This window comes from Gobio gobio (assembly GCF_949357685.1).
Source record: "Gobio gobio genome assembly, chromosome: 1".
Classification (NCBI taxonomy): domain Eukaryota; kingdom Metazoa; phylum Chordata; class Actinopteri; order Cypriniformes; family Gobionidae; genus Gobio; species Gobio gobio.
The window spans coordinates 54734356-54759559 of record NC_137097.1 but is presented as its reverse complement, the minus strand read 5'-3'; the positions used below and the strand labels follow the sequence as shown (position 1 = coordinate 54759559).

The 25204-nt window shown below is 36.7% G+C and overlaps 1 protein-coding gene across 30 annotated transcripts in view; it reads left to right on the top strand.

Annotated features, from left to right (window-relative positions):
• The window catches only part of ighd (immunoglobulin heavy constant delta), a 784237-nt gene that overhangs the window by 119430 nt on the left and 639603 nt on the right, over positions 1-25204 (top strand). For 2 of the 30 annotated variants that reach the window (XM_079830380.1, XM_079830412.1), the window contains exons 1-2: positions 18116-18190; positions 18287-18596. The exons of 23 other annotated variants lie outside the window; for them this stretch is intronic. In XM_079830380.1, the coding sequence (XP_079686506.1) occupies positions 18145-18190; positions 18287-18596 (356 nt within the window). In that variant the 5' untranslated portion in view covers positions 18116-18144. Of the gene's footprint in view, positions 1-9823; positions 9887-9997; positions 10311-13041; positions 13112-13197; positions 13508-18105; positions 18191-18286; positions 18597-22566; positions 22647-22754; positions 23054-24428; positions 24495-24586; positions 24897-25204 lie in introns of those variants that run through there. 5 more of the 30 variants (XM_079830395.1, XM_079830401.1, XM_079830411.1 and 2 more) reach the window with 5 other exon arrangements.

Genomic DNA, 25204 nt, shown 5'->3' with positions numbered 1-25204 from the left:
TTACCTCGGTAAAAAATATTCCTCATTCGTTCTTCGCATATATAGTGGACAAAACATGCTGCAAGTGGACCTGTATGACCATTGCTAATGTTATTTAGCTTTGCTGTAATTTTACTATAGTATTTTTTCATGTGGGAATGTACTGTCACATACGATCGTTCATATTTACGATTATATTTGGCTAATCGCCATTAGTAAATTTTTGCGATTCATAATTACTTCACAAAACATCGCTCTTGAAGCATAAACATAATTAACAGAAAGAAAAAAAAACTTACTGTGTACGACTCGTCACTTGCCATTGAAAGCTCCTCGTAGCAGCCTGCGTTCCTGCTGGATCCTGCAGCCTAGCTGGCAACCTCGAGTCAGGGGGAGGGGGAGAGGGGATCCCTTGAAAGGGATTGCAGTACCAGTTTTGGCCACAGTCCTACATACAGCTCCTTTAACTGTTATGCCACATTAGCGCCAAAACGCTATTTATTGTTTGAATTTCGTTTTAAAATTCTAAAAGCTTAGACTTTGTTTCATATCAAAAGCAGGTTTGGCAATTTGAGAGCGAGAGACGCGCATGAGTGACAGAGAGACGGAGGGAGAGCAGGGAAAGGATATGCAGCTGAACGAATACGCTGCGTGTTTTGAATAACGACACGCAATATGTGGCGGCCGGTGTTGATTCTGTGATTCCCACTTTCAATAAATTTTGATAACATGATAGTTGATAGTTTTAGGGGGGCTGGCATGACAGACAGGGGGGCCCCTAAAAAGGGTCTAGAACCGCCCCTGGTGGTAGCGGTAACATATTACAGTGATAAACTGAAAAGTAGATTTCAAGTTACCAGAGACTCTTCCAGCAGCACAGTGACTCTACAAGGACAGAATATGCAGACTGAGGACACAGCTGTGTATTACTGCGCCAGAGAGTCACTGTGACACAGAGCAATTACTGCCTTGTTCAAAAACAACATTGACACTCACCACACAAATCATTTCAGTTCCAGATTATATTCAATGTTCAAAAAATTATGGTCTATGTTTTAACCTTTGACATTTGTTAGTAAAAGTTAAAATGGAGATATTTTTATTTTAAATGCGCAAATATTTCATTCATATCTCTGTCTTTCCACCCAAAGCTCAGTGCACATGATATTTGTTTTACAAGTTAATTCTTGGCACATTTCACAAGAGGGTGCACTGTTCACACATGCAGTAAAATCACGGTAAATACAATCTGAGGATTCTCTAGATCTCCCTTTCTACTTCTAACACATTCATGATAGTGAAGTCTCCTTTTATCGATTATATAAATAGTGGCCAATAAGTATATCTTCAGGCAGTCTGGAATAGATATAATTGCTGATACTGTCGTCACCAGTGTTGGGGGTAACGCATTACAAGTAACTTGAGTTACGTAATAATATTACTTTTTCAAGTAACTAGTAAATTAACGCATTACTTTTCAAATTTACAACAAAATATCTGCGTTACTTTTTCAAAAAAGTAACGCAAGTTACTTTTTCACATTTATTTGACTGACAGCTCTCCTGTCCCCATGTTGAGAAAAGTGAGAGTAAGTGCAGAGGTGTTGTGTGTAAATGTGTTATTGTAGTTCTAGACTAAATGTGAGCATTTACTCATCTCACTTGCACAATGAAGATTCTGTACTCCTCAAAATTAATAAAATCAGTCAAATGCAAAATCAGAGTACTATGCAAACCTCAAATATATAAATGTTAAATAAAACTAATATTTTTAAGCATTTAATCTACCTTTATTGACCAATGTCATGCTGCTGACCTGTGATGATTCAGTTAAGCCATGAGCAAAAATTACTAGATTTTTGTTTTTATTGGTAAAACTTTTTTCTCCTGCGTCCTATTCTTCCATTATCCAGAATGGCAGCACATTTTTACCTCAGCCTGAGGCCTATTATTTAAATTTTGGTAGGAAGAGGTCTTTACATTTGCACAAAAAATGACTTTGAAGTAACGCAATATTGTAATGCATTACTTTTCAAAGTAACTTTCCCCAACACTGGTCGTCACTGAATTGTTTATTTATTGATCCATTCTCATGAAGCTCATGACTATGAAAGCTTGACTACATTAACCTATATATAATGCTTATTATAATGCACATAGTATAATGCTAATAGTGCACGCTTGATGTTTCTATCTGTAAACTACTAAAGTATGTGTTGTATTTCTGTGTCTGACATCAGCTTTTCTACTTACTGAACACAACATGACTTAAGAAAATATTCATTGCCTGTACAGTGACCAAATTCAAGGCATTCAGTGTATATTCCAGGATAAATTAAATTAATCTGAAAGGCCTTAAATATCAGCATAGAGTAAAGACCAGAAAACAAGCAAAGGCTGCATAGTAAAAAAGTAAACAAGAAAAGAAATGTGTGTTCTTATCTATCTCTTAGCAAGGTACGAGACTAATAAAGACATATAATTACTATATTTGAAACAACAGAGATATATGGAGACAAGAGAGTATATATATATATATAAGTCACATTTACTGATGCGTTCCCCCTCAGGAAACACCGGTGTTTGGTTATTGCCTCTAAAAAATAAGTGAATTTGCATGTTTCATAAGATTTGTTTAAACTCTACAACTATAATAAAGCATATGGGAAACTACTAAAACACATTTTGTTAAAGTAGTATCTACTCACTTAAACATAAATGGACAGTACAAACTGGAGATGCTTATTTTAGGTCTTCTCAGCAAATTATATCAGAATCAAATAATTTGACCCTCATGACTGTGAAATAATTTTTTAAAAGATCATACGGTTTATTTTTTGAATTTAAATACTGCTAATTAAACGGCTTGGCTTGGCTTGGCTTGGCTTGGCTTGGCTTGGCTTGGCTTGGCTTGGCTTGGCTTGGCTTGGCTTGGCTTGGCTTGGCTTGGCTTGGCTTGGCTTGGCTTGGCTTGGCTTGGCTTGGCTTGGCTTGGCTTGGCTTGGCTTGGCTTGGCTTGGCTTGGCAAATAAGACGGCGATTCCGCACTAAACTGCAAACACAAGGAGATTAAATAGGGAACAAACAAAAGAGGGTAACGAGGGAAGACAGGTGGGGAAAATGAACCAATAATCAGGAAACAAGGTGGGCGGGGTTAGACAATAGACATGAGGTGTGTTCGACATCGGCTGCGGCTGGATGCAACTGATCGGCGAGAGTAGCCGCGTGCAGGCGGGGAGGAGTTGCAAATACAGATGTGAAGTTGGACACTTTCTGCTTCCCGCAGTGACGCTCGCGCTGTTTGCACACTTTATCAGCTGAAGTGAAATAAATGCAATATTTGGCAATACACAGATGTTTCAGAGACATTATTGTCATGTAATACTTTATGCACTGCTTAATACAGCGTGTGTTTGTACAAGAATAAAGTTCGACATATAAGCCTACACTATCAATGAAGTGGGGTCTATGTTTTTAATCAGTTATATTTTGATAAACATGACAATATAACATCGCGACTACATGAAAGGAGGTTTTACTGTTATAAAAAACAGATTTGTGCGCATTAGTGGAGCTGAAGACTTTAGAATAAACACGAAACACACGTGATCGCTGTCATGCGGTGAATCTGGCCAATCGTGGAACGGCTGTGTCGTCATCAGAGCCCTTGCAGCCTCGAGCAGCTGCTCTCGAGAAACTGCACCGGCTGTGTTAGCCGGCTGCTCTCGAATCGCTCTCGCGCCACTTTGTTGACATACGTCACTGTCACGTGGCGTCGGTGCTGCCTCAAGTCGGACAAAATTTCTAACCGGCATGCACTGCTTCAAGTCAGCCGCCGATCGGTCTGCGCATCGCTGGGTGAAGTCGAACAAGCCTATGAGCACATGGCACAAAGAAACTCTTGACAAGACATGTGCTCACACCAAACGTGACATGAACATGCAGCTAATGAAAACTCATCAGCTGCATGTTCACACAAAACTTGACAACATGAAAGCACGCAGCCAGTGAAAAACACCAACCACTTGCTACACAACATAAGACAAAACATAACATGAAAGCACACGGCCGATGAAAACATGAACCGTGTGCTACACAGAACACAACACACAGACAGAAGAGCACACGCTCACATGACAAGACAGAGCACACGAGAACGAGCGAATTCTCATTCTGTGCGCTCGAGACAAAACAAACATGCGGAGCATGAATGTCCGAATCCCAACACAAAACTGAAACCCAAACTACACCGAAGTGGGATCCGAACACCACGCCCGCACACAAAACACAAGGACAGAAGAGCACGCAGCTCGAGCATGCTCAGAGCTGCGTGCTCACAGAAGACAAGACAAACAGTACAGGAGTGTCAGGGCTCTGTCACAAAACCATGAATAAACTTGACCGAAGTGACAGAACCCTGACAGTTTACTAGTTGCTATATTGACACTATAGAGAAAATTGCGCCAAAATTTCACTGAACCTTTATTTATATAATTTTCATCTCTGTTTTTTTGTGTTTATATAAAATTAGACAAATCTGATATTATTTTAATCTGAAATCTATCATTTAACAGTTGAGATCATTCTTTAATGCTGATCTAACCAGCAGAAGACACGAGCTGGGTTTAAATCCCAGTTACGCAGGTGGGTCATGTTGTCACACTGCGTTACAATGAGCCCCTATTATAAATATAATATTATATTCTATACTTTTATGAATTCTATTAAGAAACTATGAGAAAAAGGTGAATAATGATTGAGAGTCAATGTTCAGAAATTATTATTATGTTTTGAACTATGCTGTATAGCTGTGTTTTGCGGTGGGTTTGTTGTAAAACTCAAAAATTAGTTTTTGAAATTATTTTAAAAATGCCATTATTTTAAATGAAAAGGTTAATAATTGTATTTAATTGACAAAATATTTTAGCTTGTCTTTTTTTTTTATATCAGATAACATTTTAAGCTGTCATATGCTCATTCAAATGTTACAATACCCCACATGTTGTCACATTTCACTTCCATTCTTTCGGGGTAAATCAAGAAAAAAGTATACACTGTATTAATGAAACAAGACCACATAATTATACTAGACGTGTGAAATTATTGTGGAAAAAAATTAATACTTTGAACCCCAATTGGATTTACACAAACTGAGAAAGTCAGAAAGTATTAGGTTGTGCCCCGCTGTCCTCTTTACTGACCTACTGCTGTTGTTGCTTTCTAATATTACAATGTTAGTTATATCAATGCCTGAAAAGGAATTAAAGTATATGGAGAATAAAATTATTTAAAATGTCCAGTAGAGAAAACATCTTGACAAAGCTTGATGTCATAAAATTCTCTAATGAAAGCAATAAATGAACCGTAACATAAATATTTTTAGCATGTAGAGTTGGTCAGTAACTCTGTATGTGTATGTAAATCATCAGTTGCATATTTAAACAGCAGGCATGAGTCAGTTTATACATTCCTCTGATCACTAGAGGGAGGAAAGAATCGCTTCAGATCATTCAAACACACCATGATCTCTTCATCTTTAGTGCTGCTTCTGGCAGTAATATCCTGTAAGTTTAGTCTACTTTTGTGTGTGATAATTTTGTTGCTAAAAATAATTTTAACTGTCTTTAATCTTCATGCTATTTTACTAACTGGTGTTATTTAATTTGATACAGGTGTTCATTCATATGAGCTCACTCAACCTGCGTCTCTGACTGTCCGTCCTGATGCCACTCTAACTATCAACTGTAAAGTCTCTTATTCAGTTACTAGCTCTGGCACAGCCTGGATTCGTCAGCCTGAAGGAAAAGCTCTGGAATGGATTGGAGTGATTGGGAGTGGTGGAGGCTTAGCCTGTAAGGATTCACTGAAAAGCAAGTTCATTATCACCAGAGACACGTCCAGTAACACAATAACACTGCAAGGAAAGAATATGCAAGCTCAAGACACAGCTGTGTATTATTGTGCCAGAATCACAGTGAAAGATGCCAACAGCCTCTCTGTACAAAAACATCATCATATTCACATTAGCGTATCATAATATTCATCATTCACAGCTGATATTAATTTGATGACATTCAAATTTGATGTACACTGAATCAGTTTGAAAAACAAAAATGATCTAATAAATAAAACACATAATTTGTAAACTGTCAATAACAAAAATATAGCATTATTTGTTTAATTAGAAAGTCAATATTTCTGGCCATGACTGTAAAATCCAGTCTGTTGGTCAGTAAAGTTCTGTTTTGAAAGAGCTTGTTCTGACCCAGTGTTTGTTGTCTCAGAGGTGGGATTCAGCCACTGTTTGAGCAGCACTAAGGGTCTCATCCACAGATCTAAGCCAGCCAATGAACTGAAGTGCTTAATCTGTTGTGTGTGCATAGAGTAGAAACATAATAATTATGATTAAGTAGATACAATTCTAAATGTGTATCCAGGTCAAAACAACTCAATATGATTTTACTGATATTCTACAAATATTTGTTATTGAACATTACAACTTTGATGTCATTAAACTAAAGGAAAAGCTAATATATGTAAGAACAACAACTAATACAAATGTATATGTAAATGTTTTGCTTCATATATAAACAGTGGACATGAGTCAGTTCATCTGATCTCTAGAGGGAGGGAAGAACTGCTCCTTTTCATTCAGTCTGTCTTGAAAACAACACCATGTTCTCTGCAGTTTTAGTCTTGCTAATAGCAAGTGTTAACTGTAAGTTATTTTTCTGAGCATCATTTCAGACCCTTGAAGACTTTTGTTGCAGATTTTGATGAAGATTGTTAATGTCATTAAATTGAATGACTTTGTATTAATATTTGTTTCAACAGGTGTTCATTCATATGAGCTCACTCAGCCTGCGTCTCAGACTGTCCGTCCTGATGCCACTCTAACTATCAACTGTAAAGTCTCTTATTCAGTTACTGACTATGCTACAGGCTGGATTCGTCAGCCTGAAGGAAAAGCTCTGGAATGGATTGGAGTGATCTGGGGTGGTGGAGACTTATACTACAAGGATTCACTGAAAAGCAAGTTCAGCATCACCAGAGACACGTCCACTAACACAATAACACTGCAAGGAAAGAATATGCAAGCTCAAGACACAGCTGTGTATTATTGTGCCAAATATACACAGTGACAGACGCCAACAGCCTCCCTGTACAAAAACATCATCATATTCACATTAGCGTATGCATCATTTTTTCCTTCAAAAGTTTTATAACACCAGATTTACAGAACAACAGATTGACAGATTAAGTATTTCAATAGGTCAATACCATCTGTCATATTGGCTTTGCATTCTTTAAGATTGCCAATAAGACGGACTCAAAGAAAAGTTTAAAAGATTTGTATGGCTCTGCCTGTTGGTCAATAAAGTTCTGTATTGATAGCTTGTTTTCACCGGTGTCACTGTTTCAACATCACATATCTGTGTCAGTCAGTGAACTGAAGCACTTTATCTTTCTGTGCGAGTCGCAGTATTGGCCAAACACCAATAGATGGCAGAAATGAATTACTTGAATTGATCTTATCTCATATTTTATTTTTAACATTGTTTTTTAGCGGTTTTAAACTTTCAGTGTAGTGTTATTTATAAAAATAATTCACAAAAATTACTTTTATCTCCAATAATAGAAAAATAAATAGTCTGTTTACAGATCTCAAACATTAACTATACAAATCTAAATCTGGACCAAACATACATCAGTCTTTCATCCGTTTTCTGATTTTAATATATGCAAATCACCTTCCCACTTTAAATGTGTCAGTGCATCTTTGTGATCTACAGACATCTAAACTTTAGGAACAAAGTCTTTCTTTCTGGTTTAAACTTAACATACACCATGTTTCTTGTATTTGTAATACTGGCAGTTTTACCATGTAAGTCACTGAAGGATAATCATTAAGACTGCAACAATGTGACATTATAACATCTCAATGAAATGTAGCCTAATATTGTTTCTTTTTCCACAGGTATTGAATGTCAGACATTCACTCAGTCGGACACAGTGGTTAAAAAACCGGGAGAGTCTCATAAACTTACATGTACTGGAACTGGATTTACTTTCAGCAGTCTCTATCTACATTAGATCAGACAGAGCCCTGGAAAAGGTCTGGAGTGGATTGCGTATATCAGCACATCCAGTACTCCTATCTACTATTCCCAGTCAGTCCAGGGAAGGTTCACAGTGTCCAGAAGTGACTCCAGCAGTCAACTACCTACAGATGAACAGCCTCAAGACTGAAGACACTGCTGTGTATTACTGTGCTAGAGAGTCACTGTGAATGATTTCAGGGTCAAAGCAATAAAAAACACTTCCTCATTCACATACAGATGATGAATATTGACTTATCAGCTGCATTGCATCACATAGAAATATTCAATTATAAAAGCTCATGCTAAGTGGAAATAAAAAAAAGGGCAATTTTAAATGTCACTGGTTTCCAACACAGTCCTTCTCCTATTGTGTGTTTAAATTATGCTTATGCTCTGATACATATGTTCTGGTCTAGGCCATTATTTCACCTGCAGAGGCTCATGACTGCATTTTACTGAATCAGAATCACAGGAACACTATTGTAAGCTTCCCTTGGTCATCAGAAACAAACATGTTCATGAAACAATATTAGGCTACACAAGCAAGAGGGCTGTTTAGCACAGTTGGCCTATTGAGAATAAATGCACGATTGTGATATTGCTTTTTATAAACATTAAGTTAATATTGAGTATCTTACATTTTAGACACAGTATTGCCATTTACTTTGCCTATTTTTACTCCTTCAATGAAGATATTTCCAAACAATGGCACAATAGAATCATCCATCGTGTCTCTGAGCACTTTTAAACACACAATAGTGCTGTTTACTTCCTGAATGAATCTGTGTTTTTGAACGAATAGGTTGAATGAATGACTTAAAGGGTTAGTTCACCCAAAAATGAAAATTAGCCCATAATTTACTCACCCTCAAGTCATCCTATATGTATATGACATTCTTCTTTCAGGCGAATAACATCGGAGTTATATTAAAAAAAGTCCTGGCTAATCCATGCTTTATAATGGCAGTGATTGTTGCTTTGTTTTTGAAGTCTATAAAAGTGCATCTGTTCGTCATATAACTGCTGAGCCCGATCACACGAAAATGTGTATAAATAATACGAGTGTGCAATGTCGTGGAATGTGTACGCCAAAATGAGTTTTAAAGTACGTATCACGCCATAAAGTGCATATCATATGCACACGAAAAAACTGCGTACCATATGCACGCCAAAACTAATTTTGGTGTATACATTCCACGACATTGCACACTCGTACTATTGATACGCATTCTCATGTGATCGTGTTGAAGAGAATAGATGCATTTGTGTAAGAAAAATGAAAAAGTGTTGTGCGTCTCGCAGTTCAAAATGCTTACGCTACGTCTGATGACATTGCTCACCAGTTACACTCGTCAGACGTAGCGTAAGCATTTTGAACTGCTAGAGGCACAACACTTTTTTCCGTAATAATACAGAAGGCAATCGGCCGGAAGCTAGATAATTTACTTTATTAAATGTTATCAAATTTGAAGAACACCACATTTTTGTATAATTTGAATCAACATATAGTTAATTATTGTCTTTATTTTTCTTCCAAAAACATGAAATAATTTCCAGAGAATAAATAAACTGCTTTTAACAGATCCAGAGGTCATTAGCTCTGATGACAGTTGGATCTATATTCACTGTAACTTTTTAAATTAATAAAATCTAGAACATTTGAACATATTGACAGAACTGTATGCAAATATTCTCTCCTCCTATTTGTTTGAGTATTAAAGGGAAAAGAAGCAGCTTGCTCTCGCACTTCTCAAACCATGGTCTCCTCATCTCTCTGGTTGTGTCTGCTGCTAGCAGCAGTCTCTCGTAAGTCTTCATAGTTTTCATAGAAATAATTCATAATAAAAAAAAAATTCTTATATATGGTTATACAAATGTTTCCATCTCTCTGACATGTCAGATCATGATTTTTCCCAGGTGTCCAGTGTGTGGAACTGACCCAGACTGATTCTATGGCCTTAAGGCCTGGTCAGGTTTTGACACTGTCCTGTAAGGTTTCTGGATATTCAGTGACTGACAGCAGCTACTGCACTGGCTTCATACGGCAGGCTGCAGGAAAAGCTCTGGAATGGGTTGGACACATATGTGGTAGCGGTAACACATATTACAGTGATAAACTGAAAAGTAGATTTCAAGTTACCAGAGACTCTTCCAGCAGCACAGTGACTCTACAAGGACAGAATATGCAGACTGAGGACACAGCTGTGTATTACTGCGCCAGAGAGTCACTGTGACACAGAGCAATTACTGCCTTGTTCAAAAACAACATTGACACTCACCACACAAATCATTTCAGTTCCAGATTATATTCAATGTTCAAAAAATGATGGTCTATGTTTTAACCTTTGACATTTGTTAGTAAAAGTTAAAATAGAGATTTTATTTTAAATGCGCAAATATTTAACTAATATCTCTGTCTTTCCACCCAAAGCTCAGTGCACATGATAATGGTTTTACAAGTGAATTCTTGGCACATTTCACAAGAGGGTGCACTGTTCACACATGCAGTCGAATCATGGTAAATACAATCTGAGGATTCTCTAGATCTCCCTTTCTACTTCAAACACATTCATGATAGTGAAGTCTCCTCTTATCGATTATATAAATAGTGGCCAATAAGTATATCTTCAGGCAGTCTGGAATAGATATAATTGCTGATACTGTCATCACTGAATTGTTTATTTATTGATCCATTCTCATGAAGCTCATGACTATGAAAGCTTGACTACATTAACCTCATATTATAATGCTAATAGTGCACGCTTGATGTTTCTATCTGTAAACTACTAAAGTATGTGTTGTATTTCTGTGTCTGACATCAGCTTTTCGACAGAAAAGAAAATATAAGAAAATGTTCATTGCCTGTACAGTGACCAAATTCAAGGCATTCGGTGTATATTCCAGGATAAGTAAAATTAATCCGAAAGGCCTTAAATATCAGCATAGAATAAAGACCAGAAAACAAGCAAAGGCTGCATTTAGTAAAAAAGTAAAAAAGAAAAGAAATGTGTGTTCATATCTATCTCTTAGCAAGGTATGAGACTAATAAAGACATATAATTACTATATTTGAAACAACAGAGATACAGTATATGGAGACAAGAGAGTGTATATATATAAGTCACATTTACTGATGCGTTCCCCCTCAGGAAACACCTGTGTTTGGTTATTGCCTCTAAAAAATAAGTGAATTTGCATGTTTCATAAGATTTGTTTAAACTCTACAACTATAATAAAACATATGGGAAACTACTAAAACACATTTTGTTAAAGTAGTATCTACTCACTCAAACATAAATGGACAGTACAATCAAGAAATGGTTATTTTAGGTCTTCTCAGCAAATTATATCAGAATCAAATAATTTGACCCTCATGACTGTAAAATAATTTTTTAAAAGATCATACGGTTTATTTTTTGAATTTAAATACTGCTAATTAAACTAAATTGAGTGTGATGTTTCAATAAAACTGGAGATGATTAATTGCACCTCACTTGTATTTCTACCTTCAGCCTCTCAATCTCCCTCCACTATGAGGTTCTCTGAGGGGTTCTTATGTTGCCTTTAGGTTGATAAGAGCTGTATCCACTTTGACTCTTTCCACTGCTTCCTGACCTACGATCAGAAGAATTTCGGGGTTTTGATTTTTGCCATTCAATGTTGTCAAAAGATAGTTCAGAGGAAAAGGAAGTGGCAAAATTATGAGAGACTGCTGAGGGAAGCCCAGAAAAATGATGGAAGTTTCCAACACCCATGAAGACTAAGAACATGGTTAGAGCAACGACTCGCACAATCACGGCCACTGTGTTGGTCCTACATGTACACCGGCTGTACTTCTGAGCTTCCACGCAGTCTCCCTCATTCATCTAGCTTCTTGCCTAAAAAAAAATAGAGGAACACTTAATTTGAGTATAGTACAGACTAACATGTTGTTCCAATATGCAGTTGCAAAAACGTGATGGTCAAACACATGTGGTCTTTCCCTCACATATGACTTTAGGTGAAACCCCCCCATTATCTGACTCTGAGAAGTTATTCATTTCAACTGCCACAGTTTCTCTGGCAGAATCATGTAAGGTGATCTCATTTATGTTTTGATGCTCCATTCTGTTCACAAAAACGAAACAGCTGCGTCCTTCTGTTGTGTGTGTGCATGTGTTCTCTTCTATTGCATACAGTTTTAATAACATGGCATTAATTAATAGTTACTTCATCATGAACTCATGATTAATGAAGATATAAGCTAATTTATTATGAACCAATGAAGAGATATCCTTAACTACGACAAGTGTCATAAGGAATCATGCATGAAACAAGGGCTGCGTCCGAAAACCTAGGCAGCTGACTCGTTGCCTCGCTGCCTTATGCTTGTAATGCAGCGTTTGTGTTAGAACATTGAATTACTACATTAGTAATTTCTCGCCAGAAATGACATCAGAAGTAGAAAATGTTGGTAAAAAAACAGGATTTCAGAATCAAGCTATTGCATTCACTGGATGCGTCAAACCACCAGAAAAGCACTTGAATGGCTGGGATATCGTTGCAGTGGTGGTAGAAATAATATTAAAGACTCCATAAAAAACAAGATCAGTTTCACCCAGGATACGTCCCAGAACACAGTGTTTCTACAAGGAAAGAATTTTCAGACTGAAGACACAGCTGTGTATTACTGTGCAAGAGACACACTGACTGAACAAAACACAGCTCTGTACAAAAACCTGAACACATTTGTCAGATATACATACTATCATCCATCCATCCATCCATTTCATAAATACAAATACTTTTTACAGACCCGTTTTACTTTTCATCACAACAAATATACAATATATAATTACAAATTTCAGTGTTTCATACACAGGTACAAATAAAATAAGCAATGGCAGACTGAAGGAGGAGTTCATGCAAAACTGTGATGCATATTTCCCATAAGTTGTACTGTTGGAGTGTGTGTGTTCACAGACTGTAGAGAGGAATCAATCAGCAATGACAACAATAATCAGTTCACTCCTGTTATTGCTATTTTTACATGGTCTGTAACTCATTCCTAAATAATAATTTATGAATGCTTAGTTTTAGCAAGCTTTACATATTGCATTTTTTTTCCCTCTCCCACAGATATTCATTGTCAGACCTTCACTCAGTCTCAAGCTGAGATAAAAAGGCCTGGTGAATCTTTTCGGCTGGTCTGTACCGCCTCTGGATTTACATTGGGCGGCTCCTGGGCAGCTGTGGTGAGACAGGGTCACGGTAAAGGACTGGAATGGGTTGCAACTATAGGCACATCCAGTTCTCAGATCTACTATTCGCAGTCAGTCCAGGGAAGGTTCACAGTGTCCAGAAGTGACTCCAGCAATCAACTGTACCTACAGATGAACAGCCTCAAGACTGAAGACACTGCTGTGTATTACTGTGCTAGAGCGTCACAGTGAATGAGTTCAGGGTCAAAGCAATACAAAAACCACTTCCTTTCCTGTTGACTTCACTTATGATCCAGAGACTGTTGTATTTCCAAGTGGTGGCGCTCTTGTCACGCAGTCTTATTTGACTGTTTTGAGCATCACTCACTAAACTTTTGTTCCCTTTCAAAAGCTACACTCAATGCTGCATAAGCTTATGCAGCATCTCGTTCCGCTTTATCAGGGAACAGGGTTACAGTCAAGTAACCCCAAGTGTTTTCTTTGCTTTCTTTTTATGTATATAAAAATAATTAAGTGGCTTAGTAAATATCACAGTAATAATTCACTTTATTAACTTCATAAAATCGCCGACAAGCACATGCTTTTAGCCAATCAGCGATCAGCAGGGCTCATTCATTCATGAAAAAAATTGTAGCTGGATATTCAAGTTGATCGCTATGCCACAGTGGCATAAATATGCAGTAATGAGTGGGAGAGTGAACCAACTCTAAAAACGTGGATTACACCTGTGACTTGAAGACTTTTTTATAAATATAACTAACTCTAAGAGCACAGTCGAACTACTCGAATATATGACTCCTGTCCATCATCGTGAGCACACTCGCCTGATCAGGACATCTGCACCTTTTAAACCGTCTAGACTGCGCTCTACTCGTCAATGACAGCTATGTTTTTTGTGGTTAAGCTCTAAGACTGCTGATTTAATGTATTAAGTATAACGTTAGAATATATAATGTACTTCATACATTATTCAAGCATTATTTTATGAAACTTCAGGAGTGAATGTATTGATGAAAGTATTGGTAAAATAATTATCTTGTAGGATAATTAAACAATCTTTGAAGAATTTAATTTCTTTTCATCAGACACCTGACAGACAAGTTTAGACCTTAACAAAACTTTTAAACAAACAATCAAACAAACAAACGAAAAGTCATAGGCGTTTAAAATGTCTTAAATGTTGCATCTTTCCAGTTTTCTTGATCTGTTTATGTAGTCACAGATCTCGTCATCTTTTGTGGAAAGCAATTATTATCTGCCAAATTAATGACCAACCGCAATATCTTGAACATCTGAAGAGCTATGCAAAGAGGCATTTTACCTGTCCCACTTGCTGTGGAATGAAGTCCTGGGTCAGATGTATTACAGTAGCTGATTTCTGTCTAAACCAAAATAAACTTTAACATTACGCGCTGCCTTTTATGCTTAACTTGAACAAGAAAATATTGTCCTAAAATATGAAATAAATGTCAAGAAGGCATTTAATTGAACATCTACATGTTGACACATTGTTACAACACTTTTTACAACAATTGTATGTTTTAACACAAATAGTAAACTGTGTTTCTTGAAAATGATTGCTTCAATTAATGTTTTGCGAGATAGAACCTTATAATTCCAAGCAGAAAGTGATTTCTTTATAATTAGAAGGTTCTGCAGTTTGACCTGTTCAAAAAATCCCCATGTACAAATTTGAGAATTCTGATATTGTACATTTAGAATACATTTAGGGTCTCTGTAATTTTCATGTATGAAAGAGATTTGTTCTCCATATCATTTTTGCTATATGGAATGCAAAAACTTTGAAGCTCATACTCAAGGCCGGACTTACCATTGGGCTTGACTGGGCTGAAGCCCATGGGCCCCGCCCAATAGGGAAACTTTCATGTAATGCAGGTTATCCTGTTCCCAGTTTTCTGATTTGTTTTGTTCCAGAGTCCTGCTTTTGATTGTTTATTTTTCTCAGTGTTATTTTGTTCCTGATTTTTGATTGTTTGTTTCATTAAATTCTCCCCTGCATTTGGATCCCTCATCTCTGCCTGCCGCCTGTTATTTCCGGTTCCGTGACAGATATATAAATGCTGATACTGTCTTCACTGAAGTGTTCATTTATTGATCCATTCGCATGAAGCTCATGACTATGAAAGCTTGACTACATTAACCTCATATTATAATGCTAATAGTGCACGCTTGATGTTTCTATCTGTAAACTACTAAATGTGTTGTAGTTCTGTGTCTGAGATCAGCGTTTCTACTTAACATTCAATGTATATTATTTCAGGATAAGTATAATGAATCTGAAAGACCTTAGATATCAGGTAGCAAGGTACATTTTTAGCGAGACTAATAAAAACATGTACCTCTTTAAATAATGATAATGATTACTATTATTGAAACAACAGAGATATATGGAGACGAGTGTATATTAAAATGTCACATTTACTGATGCGTTCCCCCTCAGGAAACACCTGTGTTTGGTTATTGCCTTTAGGAAAATAAGTGAATTTGCATGTATAGTTTCACAAGATTTGTTTAAACTCTACAACTATAATAAAGCATATGGGAAACTACTAACACACATTTTGTTAAAGTAGTATCTAGTCACTCAAACATAAATGGAGGACAGTATGATCAATAAATTGTTATTTTAAGTCTTCTCAGCAAACTATATAAAATCAAATTATCTGACCCTCATGAAAAGATCATACGTTTTTTAAATTTTGTAATATTGAAATACTGCTAATTAAACTAAATTGATAGTGACGTTTCAATAAAACTGGAGGTGATTAATTGCACCTCACTTGTATTTCTACCTTCAGCCTCTCAATCTCCCTCCACTATGAGGTTCTCTGAGGGGTTCTTATGTTGCCTTTAGGTTGATAAGAGCTGTATCCACTTTGACTTGTTCCACTGCTTCCTGACCTACGATCAGAAGAATTATTGGGGTTTTGATATTTGCGATTCAATGTTGTCAAAAGTTGTCAAAAGATAGTTCAGAGGAAAAATACGTGGCAAAATTACAAGAGACTGCTGAGGGAAGCCCAGAAAAATTATGGAAGTTTCCAGCACCCGTGAAGACTAAGAACATGGTTAGAACAACGACTGGCACAATCATTTATCTTGTTGCTTTAAAAAAAATAGAGGAAAACTTAAGTAAATTTGAGTACCTATAGACTAATATGTTACAGAAAGAAACATGTGCTTATCTCACTACCTTTAACAAACATGTCACAAGCCGTTTAAAAAAAAATGTTTAACACAGAGCAGCACATGTGGTCCTTTTCTTTTAAATTTCACCCTCACATAGATGACTTTAGGTGAAACCCCCCATTATCAGACTCTGAGAAGTTATTAAATTCAACTGCCCCGGTTTCTCTGGCAGAATCTCCATTCTGTTCACAAAAACGAAACAGCTGCGTCCTTCTGTTGCGTGTGTGCATGTGTTCTCTTCTACTGCATACAGTTCTTGGTAACACTTTCAATAACAGGGCATGAATAACCATGTACTAAAACCTGAATAGTTACTTCAACATGAACTCATGATTAGTGAAGATATGAACTAATCATGAACCAATGAAGAGCTATCCTTAACTATGACAGGAGTCATCAGGATTCATGCATGTATAACAGTGCCTTAACTAAATGTTAGTACATGTTTGATAATTAATGCATCATTATATGTGTAAGTGCAGTACTTACATGTTCTGGATATGAAGTTGGATAGCGAAGTTGGTATTGATCCATCTTTGAGAAGCAACTTTTGTGCAAATCCTGTGTTTTACTGACCCTCATATGCAAAACAGTCCAGTGTACATAGATTCACACAAACATATTCTGAAAACATTCAGTAAACGTGATGGAAGAACCTAAATAGGACAAAAAAATAACATTCTAGGTTTGTCCCCTAAAGTACGTTATGGGAATGTAGTGTAGAGACCTAGATGGAACGTCCGTAATGGTCCCCTAAACATTCCCAGAACATCCTGAATGTTCCCTGTAGGTCCGTCAAATAACGTCCCCCAACCCTTAAAAGAACTCCACATCGTGACCATCTCGGAGCTTTCTGGGAACGTTACAGGTGATGTCCTTGACACCAGCAGGGATGTTCTGAAAACGTTCTGGGAATGAAAAATTTCTAGTTGGGTAACTAATAAAAACACATTCTTCCATTGTTGTTTTTAGGTGGTGTTTACAATGTTGAGCTCACTCAACCTCCATCTATGGTTGTGAAACCTCAAGAATCATTTTCCATTTCCATCATTTTCAGAATCAAGCTATTGCATTCACTGGATATGTCAAAGCACTGGAAAAGCACTGGAATGGCTGGGATATCTTTGCGATGGTGGTAGCACTGGTACTACAGACTCAGTAAAAAAACAAGATCAGTTTCACCCAGGACACGTCCAAAAACACAGCGTTTCTACAGGGAAAGAATTTTCAGACTGAAGACACTGAAGACTGCGTATTATTTTGCAAGCGACACCGTGACTAAACAAGAACAAAAATCTGAACATCCATTCATCTTATAATGCTTTAAAATATAAAAATACATTTAGGCAACATGTCAAATATGTTTTTTTAATTTGCATTTATCGGGCCCATTATTATTTTCATTGTTCCACAGTTACTTTTTTGTATCTTATATATATATATATATATATATATATATATATATATATATATATATATATATATATATATATATATATATATTACAAATGTCTGTTTTTCATACACAAAGGCAACAAGCAATGACAGACTGGGGGAGGAGCTCATGCAAAACTGTGACGTATATTTCCCATAAGTTGCATTGTAGTGTGTCTGTGTTCACTGACTGGTTTCTGTAAACGAAGATCAATCAGCAATGACAACAATAATCAGTTCACTCCTGTTGTTAATATTTTTACATGGTCTGTAATTCATTCCTAAATAATATTTTATGAATGCATATACACATTTAGAAAGTTTACTTTTTGCTGACTTTTTACTTTTTTCCTCTCCCACAGATATTCATTGTCAGACCTTCACTCAGTCTCAGGCTGAGGTAAAAAGGCCTGGTGAATCTTTTCGGCTGGTCTGTACCGCCTCTGGATTTACATTCAGCAGCTACTATGTTGCTGTGGTGAGACAGAATCCCAGTAAAGGACTGGAATGGGTTGCATATATCGGCACATCCAGTTCTCCTATCTACTATTCCCAGTCAGTCCAGGGAAGGTTCACAGTGTCCAGAGGTGACTCCAGTAGTCAACTGTACCTACAGATGAACAGCCTCAAGACTGAAGACACTGCTGTGTATTACTGTGCTAGAGCGTCACTGTGAATGAGTTCAGGGTCAAAGCAATACAAAAACCACTTCCTTTCCTGTTGACTTCACTTATGATCCAGATACTGTTGTATTTCCAAGTGGTGGCGCTCTTGTCACGCAGTCTTATTTGACTGTTTTGAGCATCACTCACTAAACTCAAATTAAATTGATCAAAGCTGATTATTTACAGATATTTAAAAATAAATAAATGAATAAATACAGACTAAAGAAAAAAAAAAAATCCAGAAACAAATAAATACATATTTATTTAGTTATTTATCATACAAACACAAGAACATAATTTGTGGTTAAGCTACTCTAAGACTGCTACTCTAATACATTTAATGTATTAATATAAGCATAATGTAGTTCATACATCATTCAAACATTACTTTATGAAACTTCAGGAGTGTGATGAATGTATTGGTAAAATAATACTCCTGTAGGCTACAGAATGTAGCTAAAAATAAACTTTGAATAATATTTTTTAACTATTTACTTTCATCAGACACCTGACAAACAAGTTTAGATCTTAACAAAACTTTAAAACAAACAAACAAACAGTCATTGACGTAAAAAAAAAAAAAAAACTTAAATGTTGCATATTTTCTTCATCTGTTTATGTGGTCACAGATCTTGACATCTTTTGTGGAAATCAATAATTATCTACCAAATTAATGACCAGAGCTGTATGCAAATTCTCTCCTTGTTCTCTGTACAAAAGAGGAGTATCTGCTTTGTGGATCAGTATGAGTAATAAAGCTGCATTCACTTCAAATCATGATCCTCTCCTCAGCTCTACTCCTGCTGGCAGCAGCTGCATCCTGTGAGCTTCACTGATGGTTTATTTCAACTAAGGGAATGAAATAAGCTTCATAACTGTCAACAGAAGTTTTGAGTCATAATTAATAACACATTCTTCCATTGTTGTTTTCATGTGGTGTTTACTGTGTTGAGTTCACTCAACCTTCATCTATGGTTGTGAAACCTCAAGAATAATTTTCCATCTCCTGCAGGACTTCAGAATCAAGCTACTGCATTAACTGGATACGCCAAACCACTGGAAAAGCACTGGAATGGCTGGGATATCTTTGCAGTGATGGTAGCACTGGTACTACAGACTCAGTAAAAAACAAGATCAGTTTCACCCAGGACACGTCCAAAAACACAGTGTTTCTACAGGGAAAGAATTTTCAGACTGAAGACACAGCTGTGTATTACTGTGCAAGATACACGCTGACTGAACAAGACACAGCTCTGTACAAAAAACCTGAACACATTTATCAGATATACATACTATCATCCATCCATCCATACGTCTGTCCATCCATCTGTCCATCCTCCATCCATCCTTCCATCCATCCATCCATCCATCCATCCATCCATCAACAATTTACTCCCATCCAAAAATGCTTTAAACATAAATAATAGACATAACATTTATGAAACATTTATGAATTATGATGCTAATTATTATTCAAATTTCTGTTTCATATACATATGTGCAAACAAACAATGACAGACTGGAAGTATGCGTTTCCCCCATTGAGGCTTCTTGCACAGGTCCTTTTGGTTGTGCCGCATTGGCCCAGCCGGACTTGGTTCTCCGAACTGGTGCTCCTCGCGACAGCCCATCCCTGGCCAATCCCTCTGAGGAAGGACCTCCTTTCTCATCACGATCTGTGGAACCTGCATGTGTGGGTTCTGGACGGGACACGGAAGGTTTGAGTACCCTACCACCTCAGGTGGTGGTTACCATCACTTCAGCTAGAGCCTTGTCCATGAGACACGCCTACGCTCTGAAGTGGAACCTCTTCTTCACCTGGTGTTCTTCTTGCCAAGGAGATCCCAGAAAATGCCAGATCATGTCTGTGCTCTCCTTTATGTAACATTATGTAAGTGCTGTGACAAGTCCCAGTTAGTACAGTACATATAGCCAGGTGTTATTTATTTTTCATTTTATTGCATTATTATTATTAAATAGATATATAGAATAGTTAATGTTAGTATAATAAGGTTTCAAGTGTTGACAAAAAAGATAATAATAATAATAACAATAATAATAATAATAAACTTTATTTTATATAGCGCCTTTAAATGCAACTTCTCAAAGCGCTTTACAAAAAGGACAGTGTAAAAATGATAAAAAACTAAATACTAAACATACTACAAACATAAACTAGATGTACAAAAGTACAATATACTAATAAAAACTATGAAATCACATATAAGCAAGTCTAAAAAAGTGAGTTTTAAAAAAAGATTTAAAAACACTAACAGATTCTGCATGTCTAATCTCATATGGAAGCGAGTTCCAGAGTTTTGGAGCAAGGGAAGAAAAAGCCCGGTCACCCATAGAATGCAAGCGAGTTGAGGGAACAGTTAGAAGGCCAGATTCAGAGGAACGGAGATCACGCATTGGACTGTAAACAATTAAAAGTTCTGATAAATAATCTGGTGCCAGACCATGCAAAGCCTTATAAGTAAGCATTAAAATGTTTAAATCTATACGAAACCTGACAGGGAGCCAGTGTAGAGTTTCCAAAATAAAAGATGTGTCTTCAGCTGTTTCTTGAAAATTACTAAAAACTCAGCAGCTCGGGTTCAGTTAGTCATTCCACCAGCATGGCCTCAAGGCGCTGTTAACTTGCAGAACGCAAGCTTCTGGAGGGCACACAAGTCTGAAGTAGTGAGTAACTGTCAGTAACTGTTAATTTTTGATACATAATTAACATTCCTTCATGTTTGCCTTGTCAGTTTTCGAGTATTGTTTCCATTAAACCGCTGTTGGGGAGTTCCAAGTCAAGTGTCTGTTTGCTCACTTTGGGTTATTGGCAATAAAACTGCACTTGGGTTCATCTACACTCACCTCCAGTGAAACTCTATAGGCTACATTACAGAGCTATTGTAATATGTCTGTATTTGCTGACAACACAGATCCAATTACTGTAGAGGAAAATAAATTGACAATGACAATATTAATTAATTCACTTTTGCTAATATTATTTTAACAAGGTCAGTGAATAATGCAATTTTTTAAATTAGTGAGATTACATTTAATTTACTATTGTTCGCTTTATATTCTTGAAATGTTTCAGTGTCTTCATTTTGTTTCTGCTCCACAGATATTCATTGTCAGACCGTCACTCAATCTCAAGCTGTGGTAAAAAGCCCAAGTGAATCTTTTCTGCTGGTCTGCACATCCTCTGAATTTTCATTCAGCCGCTGTGCTGCAGCTGTTGTGAGTGAAATTCTGGAAAAGGACCGGAGTGGATTGCATTCATCCATGTATCCAGTTTTCAGAACTTCTATTCACAGTCAGTCCAGGGACAGTTCACAGTGTCCAGAGATGACTTCAGAGTTAAGCTATACTGTCTGTGTATATTTGTGCTATAACACAGTGAATGAGTCCAGGATCAAAGCAATAAAAACACTGGAAAACTGAAAATGCTGATCATCATCACAGTCTGTGCATTAGTGCTGCAGATTTTTCCTGAATCTTTCTGCAGGTTATATTGTGACACCAGTAGGTGGAGACAAGTGACTGTCTTCATGAGTGAGTGAGTGAGTGACTGATTCATTCAAAAACGGAATAATTAAGGAACAAAACAGCTGGTTTGAGAGACACACCAGTTCTGCTATGGTGTTGACAGAGCAAAAAAATACAAAGTAACATGGCAATATTGTTTCTGAATTGTAAGCTACTCGGTATGAGCTTGTTTATTGAACTGTTGTATTACTAAATTAAATGTATGCTACTAAATAAAAACATTGGTTTATGTCTTGAACAACCAATTCTAATATTTATATGCTACAGGTCTTTATTTTCAGAATACATTAATCAGACATCTAGCAATTGTTCCAGATATCAAATAAGTAAATATTAAATGGTAAAAGCATTGATGTTTTACATCTAAGACAACTGGATGACTTTATGCAAATTCCCCATCTGTTTTATGTACTAAAGTGAAGTGTGTCTGCAGGTCAGAAGGAAAAATTCATGTCTTCTTAAATCATGATCCTCTCCTCAGCTCTACTCCTGCTGGCAGCGGCTGCATCATGTGAGCTTCACTGATGGTTTATTTAAACGCTAAAGCAATCAAATAAGATGAACTGTAAATATGCATGTTTTGAGACATAATTAATAACACAATTATTTATTTTTTCAGGTGGTGTTTACTGTGTTGAGCTCACTCAACCTCCATCTATGGTTGTGAAACCTCAAGAATCATTTTCCATCTCCTGCAGGATTTCAGTATCAAGCTATTGCATTCACTGGATACGTCAAACCACTGGAAAAGCGCTGGAATGGCTGGGATATCTTTGCAGTAGTGGTGGCAATAATATTAAAGACTCAGTAAAAAACAAGATCAGTTTCACCCAGGACACATCCAAAAACACAGTGTTTCTACAGGGAAAGAATTTTCAGCCTGAAAACACAGCTGTGTATTACTGTGCAAGAGACACTGTGACTAAACAAGACACAGCTCTGTACAAAAACAAAATCAGCAGCTTAACTGGTTTATTCAAGTCAAAATATTATTTAACATGACTATACAAACAGGTGGTTTTATAGTTAAAGGGTTATATCAGTGATTTAACATTAAGTTTTGTATCAGTAGAAACCCGGTAGTATATTCAAATTATCATACATTCCCCCATCATGTCCCCCTGAGACGAGAATTATGCATTTTATTTCTGGAAAAAAAAATTTGGCCAGAGGCTAGAGACTACAGCCAGTAGAAGGAGCTAGTTCCGCATGTTATCAACCCGCCCATAGGGGTGGGATCTCACTCACAGAATGTAAATGTGCATGGCCGCTGCCGCTCGGCTTGGGCATTAATAACAGAACGGTACGGAGTAAAGTGAGCGTTTCAACTTTTCAATGAATTACCTAATTTCTGCTCAGTTCTTCGCTCTCGTGATGAATGAAATCTGACTCCTGCTGCGCCATGTGCCATGACTTTCGTTCGGCTAACTCACACGTTCAGTTTTTAATTGTAGTGTCTATTCTCTAAATGAACAAAATTATTTTTTTCAATGAAAATCAAAACGACGGTGGGGGCGGTGTCATGATGGGCAAGTGATAACCAGTGGCCGTGGCCGTGTCTTTGGGAGTGGCCTCGTTGGGCAGCGAAGCAAGTGCATTCTGGGAGTTGTTGTGTTTCATCCACATGAGGCAACAATACATTTTCTGTCTTTTCTCAGTCTAGAAGGCACCAAATTCAAAAATAATTTCAAATTTCTACTACATGAATGACCCTGTTTAAATACACATTCTTCATCTTCCCAGGACTGCCCCTTTAAGATCAGGAATACAAATAATTATTTAACAAGTAAATATTCACATTTTACAATGTACTTGATACACTGATCTTGCTAATACATACAATAGATACAGTATATACAATACATGAATATGTTTACGGCTTACTGTCTTGTTAATGCCTATCCTCATGATCCTTTGTTTTACATGACTCACAAAACCTCACTTTAAATGTTCATGTTTATCCATAACTCACTTCCTCTGTTCCTACATTCAATAGAGCTAATGAAGCTAATATGTGTGTTAGATGTTTTATTTGAATAAAATTTGTCTGTAGTACCATAAATAAAAAAGTTATTTACACCATAAATATGAATAAACACATGTGTGTCTTGCTTTTCTTTGAGACTTTATTTTATACATCAACAATACAATGACAGGCAACTAAATTTGCATCATTGTTAATAATTATCATATGAACTACAGATGGATACATTTTTACGTTAATGCAAATCTCCGCCCTTCTCTCATGTAAAGCAAACAGACATCATAAAGGCTCTTAGTGTTTTACAGAGCCACAGTGGAAATACAACCAGAATCATGTACTGCATTTCAATACTGCTGGTTTTGGCAACTGCACCTTGTGAGTATTCTCAGCTCAACACAAAAAAACCCCTAATAAACAGGGAAAATCTAGTTCAATTTGTATGACTAAAAATGCTTTAATGATTGTAGGTCTCTTCTGTATTGAGCTGAATCAGCCTCCTGTCATGGTAGTAAAACCAGGGGAAACGTTCACCATCGCCTGTAAGATCACAGGATATTCAGCCTCAGGCGGTGGCTACACAAACTGGATACGACATTCAAGTGGGAAACCGATGGAGTGGATTGGCTGGTTCCATACTTCCAGTAGCAATGGTGTCAAAGATTCACTGAAAGATAAGATCAGTTTCTCATCTGAATCCTCCAGCAACGCAGTTATTTTAACAGGAAAAAACTTCAACAGTGAAGACACAGCTGTGTATTATTGTGCTCGCCATACACTGTGCCACAAACTGCCACAGGACCTGCACAAGAACCTGTCACCTGTAATTTTCAATAAAACAGTTTACTTTGTTGACAATATTAAACCTTTCAGACTTTTTGTAGTATACAAAAATGTATAACAAAATACCAAAGTTTGTATGTCAAAGTAAAATAAATAAATATTTTGCACACGTATTAGGTGATGAATTAGCTTGTGTAAATCAGTTATCCTTAAGTGTCTTTATAATCATCTTCTAAATGGTGAAAGAATTGAAAATAATCAAAGATATTTGATATTTGAAATCCAACAAAGAAATTTGCTTTACT